We start from the raw sequence: 9,346 nt of genomic DNA on the forward strand, positions 1-9,346 counted from the left end.
TCCCGGTGTCCCTCCTCGGGCCGACTCCAGGTAAAGTGCACACATTCAGCCAAATATTAAGCACTAAATAAGCTTAACTGTAGTGTCCCAACAGATGGCATTCAGTAACGACATGCTATGCATGTTTAAAATAGATTAAATAAAAAACATAAACTTCATTAGTTTTCAATGAAAAGTTGGTAGTAGGCTACTAGCCGGCCTACACATAACACACCACGCTGCCGACATGTGCATTTCGCTTATATTAATGCCTATTGTGCTGCTATTGGCTAGCTCACTAACGTGTGTGTGTGCACGCACGTGTGTGGTTATCTGCCCTTTGGATGATGGTACATAGAGAGCCAAACACAGAGTAGACAAAGACGCGCAATAGTCAGAAAGTCAGAAAACAAACATTCTGTATTAAGTTAATGTCTGCAGGGATGTGATTTTTCCGCTAATTCGCGGAATTCTGCTTTTTTTATCTCCAAAAATAAAATTTTACAATTTTTTAAGTGGTAAAAAATCAGATTTCGTCTCTCTACATCATTCCATTTTAGTGTTTCCGTAACTGAAATGAAACGGATCTTGCGATTGGCTGAAGTCTCCGTGTTGACCAATAAACGCGCTTGTTATAAAGGCATAGGAGTATGCCATTGTTCATTTCTCACACGTTCTTGCCGGGTGTTTAAAGAAAGATGTTCGTGATCGAACGCAAAGATGCTCCGCGAGTTAAGGAAATTGACAAGATCGTAAAAAACAAGTTTCGATGGGACTGGTTAGAGAAGGATATATCTACAAATGTTGGAAAGAAGACTGTGACGAATTTGTTCAGTGACTTTATTCGGAAGATCGATCGTGCCGGGAAAGCGCTTTGCATTTGGTGCCGTGATACCATTGACTATGGTGGGAGAGGTTTCAAAGCTCTTGAAAGTCACGCAAAGAGCAAAAAACACGTGAAAGAACTCCAGTCAAGAACAACAAATTATTCCATCGATGGAAGTTTCGGTGCCCAAACGAAAACTCCAAAACTTTACGGCCTCCATCCCTTATTGACATCACAATCGGAAGCGGTAATAGAGAGACGTGAACCACCCCAACAACCTGTACCAGTTGCTGACAGAGTCGTGAATTTTGAGGTCGGTGATAAACGTTTCAAATTAATCGAAATCAAATTTTCGAAAATATTATAACGTAATAAAAATGGCCATAAATATTTAACATGGTTAATCATTGACACAAACTCAAATGAATGCTGCATGTTTACACTTTTCAGGTTTCAATATGTTGACTGTCTTGATGTATGCAGTTACAGAGATGATCTTAGTCAATCATGCATAAATCCGGCTAAATTTTCAGATAATTTCACTTTGGTCAAATCACATCCCTGTGTCTGTTCATATGTTTTACATGTGTTTCATTTCAAAGAAAAGTCCAAAAACAAGTCCAAGGCACATTTTTGTACCCACTGTAACGTGTGGGGGGCTGGTTTACTGAAGAAACAGGCATACTGTAAATGCGTATTTTGAGGAGCTGCTGTATCAAAAAGAGTACCCTTCCCCCAAAAATTAGGGCTAGGACATTTTACTATTACAGTCCTTTTCTCCTTTGAATAACTTTTATTAGATTTGGCTTACTCACTGACTTACTACGCAATTTTTGGAGCGGAAAGTACTGTTTTTTTCCCGTCCCGCTCCAAAAATTGCTTGGGACTGACTTCCTACGCAATTTTTGGAGCGGGAAGGAAAAGTACTGTTCTTTTCCTTCCCGCTCCAAAAATTGCATAGGAAGTCAGTGAGTAAGCCAGATTTAATAAAAGTCCACGTCCATGCATTCAAAGCTTACTTCACTTTTGGTCCCAACAGTCACTCGGCCACAGAGTCCAGTATCTGGAAGTAAACACCTAGTGTTGATTGAGTTCTCCAGGCACCTTGGTGGGTATCTGGCGGGACCTCTTGAGGTGGAGCAGACGCAGGCACTGCGACCTGAAATTCAGGTCGAAGAAGGCGTAGAGGAATGGATTGAGGCAGCTGTTGACATAGGCCAGGCAGGTGGCGTACGGATAGGCCAGCATCAGGAAGCGCCGGAAAGCGCAGGTGGGTGGGAACAGGTCCAAGTTTGACAAGGCGGTGGCACTTCTCAGAGCCCGGATGGGGATCGAGCAGATGGCGAAGACCACGACTAGAGTTATGATGATCTTAAAGAGTCGCCACTTGCGTTGGTGCATCTTGCGGCGGGTGTTGAAGTGGCTGAACAAGGTACAGACAATAAGCCCGTAGCACACCATCATGACCAGGAAGGGGAGCAGAAACGACAGGACGGGTAATGACAAGTTTATTCCGGCGCTCAACAGGCCCTGCAGATGCTCGCTGCTCCCCGCGAGGCGGAAGTCCAAAGTACACACAGTGTGGTTGTTGATCTTGCTGTGCCGGGTTGTCTGGAAAACGAGGAAGGGCAAAGCCAGAAGACCCGATAGCGTCCAGACGGCAGCGAGGGAGGCGTACATGCAGCTGCGGGTGCGCACCTGCCTGCTGGACAGCGAGTGCACGATGGCAACGTAGCGGTCACAGGTCATGCTGGTGAGGAGGAAGACGCTGGCATACATGTTGAAGATCACCACGTAGAAGCTGAACTTGCACAGGAACCATCCAAAGGGCCAGTGGTAGCCCAAGCTATTGTAGACCGCCCACAAGGGCAGGAAGGACACAAAGGTCAGGTCGGCGAAGGCCAGGTTACCGATGTAGACTAGGGGTATCCGCCGCTTCCCCTGCGTCCGCCAAACTGTGAAAATGACTGCACCGTTGCCAAACAGGCCCAAGATGAAGATGAGCACGTGGAGCACCGGGAAGAGCGTTTGGTATAGCGCAGGCTGGGAGAGGTCGCACAATCTGACGTCCTCCGTCTCCTTGTAGGAGAAGTCGTCATCGGGAGGGCTCTCCGTAGGCTCCATGGCTTTTCTCTTTAAGGTTAGTGGTGGAGTGTATTGCTGCTTATCTGATCTGTGGACTCATATGCAAGACAGCCCTCTGTGCCGAAAAGCCTCCCAGTAGCCCCCGCCTCTTTTCACAGCACCTCTTCCCACCAGTGGCGATTGGACCCATAAAGAAAGAAAGTGATGAAATATGCACTGCTGTGTGTACAATTCATTATGCGCTAGAATACCTTCATCTTTTGTTAAGCATCAGCTACTTATCACAGATCGACTTCCTTCTCATTCATCCCTGCAGTGCCACAGCACTTTTATTTACTTATTTGCACAATATGACACTGCTTGAAGAGTGGGTTATTCCACTGTGCGAAATGTGGACAGTTATTGGATAAATGCTGGGCTTTTTCCCGCCTCTCTGACACTCAGACATTTAACTACTACATGATGATTGGATGATCCGTTTGAGGTGTAAAAAAAATTACCGTCCTATACTCCATTTTTTCTGTTGTGTATATATATATATTTATATATATATATATATATTAACTATGATTTCATGTTACTTCTATTCATCTGTTGTTTCAGTGATCTGACACCAAAAAGTTAGTGACCTAACATTCCTGTGGCTTATTTAAAGCATTTATATGGTGCCCAGGGGATTTTAACATCATGGGAATGCACTTATCCCAGTATCTTACGTCCAAGGCTACCAAGGGACACGTATAAACATATTTTCTTTAGATGGGGTAATGTTCCGAGAAAAAACTCACAAATTTACGAGAAATAAACTAACACATTTGCGACATTATAAAGTGTCAAATTTGCAAGAGATTTTTTTTGTAAATTTACAAGAAATAAACTAACTAACTAAAAAAATCAAGAAACTTGCAAGAAATACACGTTGCGTACTTGGATGTTTGTGACAATTAGTTATCATTAAATATAAATAAAACTAAATTTATAATATAAACTTGCTTCCTCGAGGAAATTGCTTACGACTGCAATTGTGCTTGTCATCTTCTGTTTCACCACTGTAACTAAAGCCTGGCGCCATAAGTGCACGTATTTTTGGTGATTTCTTTTGTCTAATGCGACCTTGAGGCGAGTGTTTAATGTTTAATCTTGGTTTTAAAACAACACTTCACCGTTGTGAGTTATGACTTTTCGGCTGCCGTAATGTCGCACGTTTGTAGTGATGGGCAGATGAAGCTTTTTGAACACTCGAAGCTTTCCATCAAATTGGTTCACAAAAAGGTTTTGCTCGTGAGGCTTCATGTGCACACAAACCTCCCTGGTGGACGAAATTAAAACTGTCTTACTGAACTACTTTGCCTTTTTGCTTGCAAGTGTTGGTTTAGGAACAATTACACATGCTTTAGTTGCCGATCTGGGGTGGCGAAGTGGTACCGTCACTTGCGTCACCCCCACAATAAAAATTGACAATTTGTATTTTTTATTTATTTATCAGTAATTGAGTAATATTTGTTTTGTGTATTGTTACTTTGGGTATTGTTTTTATTTGTTTTTTTTTAACATGCTGAAGTTGCTGAACTGTACGTTTGTTAAAAAAAAAAAAAAAGAGTAGGCTAACACTGTGTTACACTCATGCAGTAAATCAGTGCATTAATATTGCGTGAGAAATGCCATGTTATGAAAAAGAGTAATCCTATAGGAAATAGGCCTATAATAGCAAATAATGAGGCATTGATTGCATGAAAACTGAATGGGGACTGTGCTTATGGATACTGAAGTGATGGGGTTTAATTGTGCTATGAGTACAGATAGTTGATAAATGAATGTTTAACAAATCTGATTGTTGGTGTACGCCATTAGCGCACAACAAGTACTTCACCTTGCAATGGAAATGACATGAGAATTTGCAAAGTAACGCGTCATTCCATTAGTGTTGCCAAACCGGAGATAAGCCAAATTTGCGACGTTCAAAACACCCACGGACATGCAACTTTTGCAGAGAAGCGTTGCACTTTATATGCTGTGCGAAACTCTGCAAAAGTCATCTGTATTTGGCCATATGTTGTGTTGTCCGAATTCATGAATGAAAATTAGGACGGACAAAATGATTATTGCTCGTCATTATTCACCGTCATTTAGGTGCCGCCGCTGCTGCGGTCTCTTTTAATGTACATGTATTGTAGCGTTGGTGAACTAATCAGGCCAAGCTGCGAACAAACAACAACTCTTTAAAGGTGCATTGTGCCGTTTAAAAAGGTAATTTTAAAGCTTTTTCTACATCATGCATGCTCCACCAATGCCCAGATGAGTACGAAGAGCCCTGCCTGTTTTACTCTGACTGCACCTATCAGCTTTTATAGTGTGCGGACCCGGATAGTTTCTTTGGGGAGGGGCGGAGTTTTTCTGACCTCATTTGAAGTCATGTCTTTGTTTGTCAACTGTGGCTGTCGCCTTAAGATCGTGCACGTATTCGCACGTGCACCATGAACGAGCCTGACACAGATGCTGCAGTTACGCTTTGGGCCAGAGGTGGCAGTCGTGAGTAAAAAAGTGACAAACTGCACAAAGATCCTTTAATGACAATTTGCAAGTTACTGTCGGCCTTAACCACGCCAGAACACAACAGCTCAGAACGCGCCTAACTTCCCAAAACAATCATCTGTGTTGCGTTTATGGACCACGGAAACTATGCCCAACCCACGACCCACCCACTAGGATTGCTACAGAATGCTAGTGTTTTTTTAAATCAAATCCGAAAATGTTATGTCATATAAGCAGTTATAATTTTACTTTGCCTACACTTTAGCACAGCCCAGGTGCCATCTAGTGGAGGGGGCGTCAAATTGCAGGGCAAAAAAAATATTTTTCCCCTTCAGGTTTTCTAAAATAAAATATGTAAATGACCCCGCTATTATTTTTGTCTTTGCATTTTTCTATTGCAGAATTGCGTTGTTTTATTGTGCTATTATAATATAGTTGATACTTTTATTTTGAAGGATACAGGAAAAGATCTATAAACCGGTAGGAACTGACGTAAGTAATCGACGTACTTAGTAGTGCCGTCTTCCAAGTGCACAGAAGACGTGTGCGCGCCACAGGAAATCAGAAAAACTGAAGTTTACAACTAATTCAGTGAACGATTATTTAGCACCTGGCTGAGAAGGGAACGAGGTTCGTATTGGAGCAATGTTTCATTGTTTAACTAATGTTGCTATATTTCATGTTCATTGTGTAATTTATTGCATAGTAAAACATTACCGTTTTCGTCCACTGGAGTGTGCTAACTCTCCTTGGTAAATATTTAGCATTGCTATGCTTAAGAGTCTGTTTTATTGCCTAAGAATCTGTATTTCTGTATGGTTTATTTTTGTTTTAAGGTATTTATAAAGGCAAAATTAAAATTTTTATTTGCAATATCAATTGTACTCAAGAGATTGTCAAGGCTATAAAAGGTAATAATTTAAGGCAATTTATTTATAGTATATGGGTGACCAAATGTGTCCTCATTTAGGAGAACAGACGATTTTCTTACATTCTGTTGGGGCGTCTGGGGGTTTTAGAAATTCATGAAAATGTCCGCTTGGTATTACGAGACTAATAGGAGGTGAACTACACTGTGTAACTGCGACTGGTCCAACAATTTCAAGGCAGGGATAAGTGTCCTCTTTTTTTGTAAATAGGAATATGGTCACCCTAGTATCTGGCTTAAATACGGTAAAAGGATACACAAAACATACTGGTTGAGTTATTAATGGGGATTTTGTTTATTTGTATTGTAGCTCTTACAGTGTGTTCACACAAAGGAAGGTTTAATAAAAGTTGTGAACCATCAGTTGGAGAGACCACCTTTATTTCAACCGAGGATGCTACAAAATGTTAAAGAGCATATATATTTAATGTATTTTACATTATTACATGACATTATGTATATATGTTATATTATACCGCATATATATTTTATATAATAAAATTAATAAATATGAGATCATGACCTGGCACCCTGAATCTGACCTGCTGCTGCTGTTTACAGTGAAATGTAGGGGGAGGGGTTGCGCATCATCTCAGAGTGTTAGCGCTATTGATAGATGGATGGCTCGCTCATGTTGTTGTCTATACATCAAAAACCTTTACAATGAGTAGGTCCAAGCCCTCAGGTACTGAGTTAAGAAAGCGGCGAAAGGAGGAGGAGGAGGAAAAACGGGCCCAGGGTAGAGGCATGTATGTCAGTCGATCAGAATTTTCTATAAAAATAAACATTAAAAAATAGCATTAATTTTGGTAAATTTTTTAAGTTTCCCGTCAATTGTTAACAAAATGGGCGTCCGTCATTGACCTCATTATTTGTATTACTTTTTATATGTATCTTACACAAATATATTGTACATAGTTTGAAAACATTTTGTAGTTAATAATGTCAGCACAAATTGCACTGTACTTATGCAATTTATTTGTATTACTTGTAGTTGTCTGGGGGGGTCAACAATCTACACTTTCGCCTAGGGGACCAAATCACCTAGGGTCAGTTTACTGACTGGAGAACGCTAAATTTTCCATCCATCCATTTTCTTAACCGCTTAGTCCTCACAAGGGTCCCGGGGGGCGTTGGAGCCTATCCCAGCTGGCTTCGGGCAGTAGGCGGGGTACACTCTGAACTGGTTGCCAGCCAATCCAGGGCACACAGAGATGAACAACCATCCACACTCACAATCACACCTAGGGACAATTTAGAGTGTTTAATTAACCTGACATGCATGTCTTTGGAATGTGGGAGGAAACCAGTGCACCCGGAGAAAACCCACGCGAGCACGGGGAGAACATGCAAACTCCACCTGGAAGGCCGAAGCCCGGACTCGATCTCGCGTTCTCTGCACTGGGAAGCAGATGTGCTAACCAGTCACCCACCGTGCCACAAGTTTTATTTTCTAAATATGTCTATTGAATTTATTTATTGATAAATGCAGTGTTTAAATGCCATGTTTCATGTAATATGAAAAGTTGGATATGTTGAAGTGGTAAATTGTAACTGTAAATATAGTAGGGGGAAAAATGTGATATTAAGGCTTCATTTGACTTGATCTTAATCCTGTAATCTATAATAGATCTGATATTGTTTAGCATAATTACATTTTTGTTGGGTCAAAATTTTATTTAAAAGGACCTTGAAAAAAATAATCGCATATGATATCACAATCACAATTTTTGGGGAAAAAAATCACAATTAGATTATTTTCCATAATCGTTCCGCCCAAGATGAAGTACAACAAATGTTCACACACTAGACTTGACTGTAGTTTGATTTAAATTGAAGTTTACACAAAATGTGCATACCAATAAAATATGAGACTCAGACAAAAACACCTCACCTTTAGGTTTAAGGTGACAATACTATGCAGCACTTCAAAAAAGGGGCAAAATACATTCAGGAGAACGCCATACCCCCATAACCCCCCGCCCCCTGGGCAGTTTGTGTTGAGTAGTTGACAAGTTGACTTCATACAAACTCTCCACTCCATGCAAATGATTGAGGTGTTTGTATTCCATGCAACGTTCTATCCTAACGCCTTGAACTTTACATGAATTGTACAGTTTAAAATGTAATCTTCCATGACAATGTACTCTCCATTTTCAACAAAATCACGTTCTTATTTCTGTGTCAGTCCCTCGGTGGTCAGAAAAATAATAATAAACGCATCTAGTGGCGGACATTTTTATAAAAGTGACTTCAGCTAATAGCTCTTGATTCAAATGATCAGCTCATCACATCCTCACCTATGTTGGAGGAGGGAGACATCTAAAACACGCAGGACTGCGGCTCTCGAGGACCAGGGTTGCCTGCATATGATGCAGTGACGAACAAAATACTGTCTCCCGAGACCACTAGACAACAGACCAGTACAATTTGGCCTTGTGACATTGTTTTTAGTTCAGGAGTGGCTTGAGTCATGGAGTTCTAACCCATGTCTGTACATCACATGGTGGTTCTTGATGCACTGGCACCAACCTCAGTCTCCTCCTTATGAAGCTAATAATTTAGCACATGGTGAGAAATTTGCCAACATGGAAATGGCGGAAATGAGATGAGATAAGAAGCATGAAGCAAGAGAGTACCATTGCCACTTGATAATGTCCTCCAAAATCAAGTATTCCAATTCATTGTACTGTAAGGTTGGCGTAGGGCCTAATGTAGGCTATAAATGTGTGCCCATTTGAAACAAAGGTGGATACCACCCAGTCCCAGTGACAAGAAGTCTACTCCTCAAAGTTACTTTCCCCTTGAAAGTTTATTTCACTGGCATGTTTATTTTTGCTAGGCCTATCACAGATTTTGCCTACCACCCAAATTGACCAGTAGTTTAATAACCTGAAGTGATGCCTTTTTGCATCTAGGACAGTCTAGTATTCAGGCCTATCTATATTTATTATCGGAGTTTGCGCACTGAGCGCTTGCTTCCATTGTCTGGCGGG

The 9,346-nt window shown here is 41.1% G+C and overlaps 1 protein-coding gene across 1 annotated transcript; it reads right to left on the reverse strand.

The window, feature by feature from the left end:
• Positions 1 to 1,882: 1,882 nt before the first annotated feature.
• Positions 1,883 to 2,962, reverse strand: LOC147176310 (apelin receptor A-like). Its single transcript, XM_086072809.1, has one exon. The coding sequence runs from the start codon at positions 2,927 to 2,929 to the stop codon at positions 1,883 to 1,885; it is 1,047 nt and encodes a 348-aa protein (XP_085928935.1). The 5' UTR covers positions 2,930 to 2,962.
• Positions 2,963 to 9,346: the final 6,384 nt, after the last annotated feature.

This window comes from Leptonotus elevatus, chromosome 4 (genome assembly GCF_054856555.1).
Source record: "Leptonotus elevatus isolate MCC_2025b chromosome 4, RoL_Lele_1.0, whole genome shotgun sequence".
Lineage (NCBI taxonomy): Eukaryota > Metazoa > Chordata > Actinopteri > Syngnathiformes > Syngnathidae > Leptonotus > Leptonotus elevatus.

What these genes read in the sequence shown, in the direction of transcription:
- LOC147176310 (XM_086072809.1), bottom strand. Translation starts at nt 2,929, where the DNA reads ATGGAGCCTACGGAGAGCCCTCCCGATGACGACTTCTCCTACAAGGAG.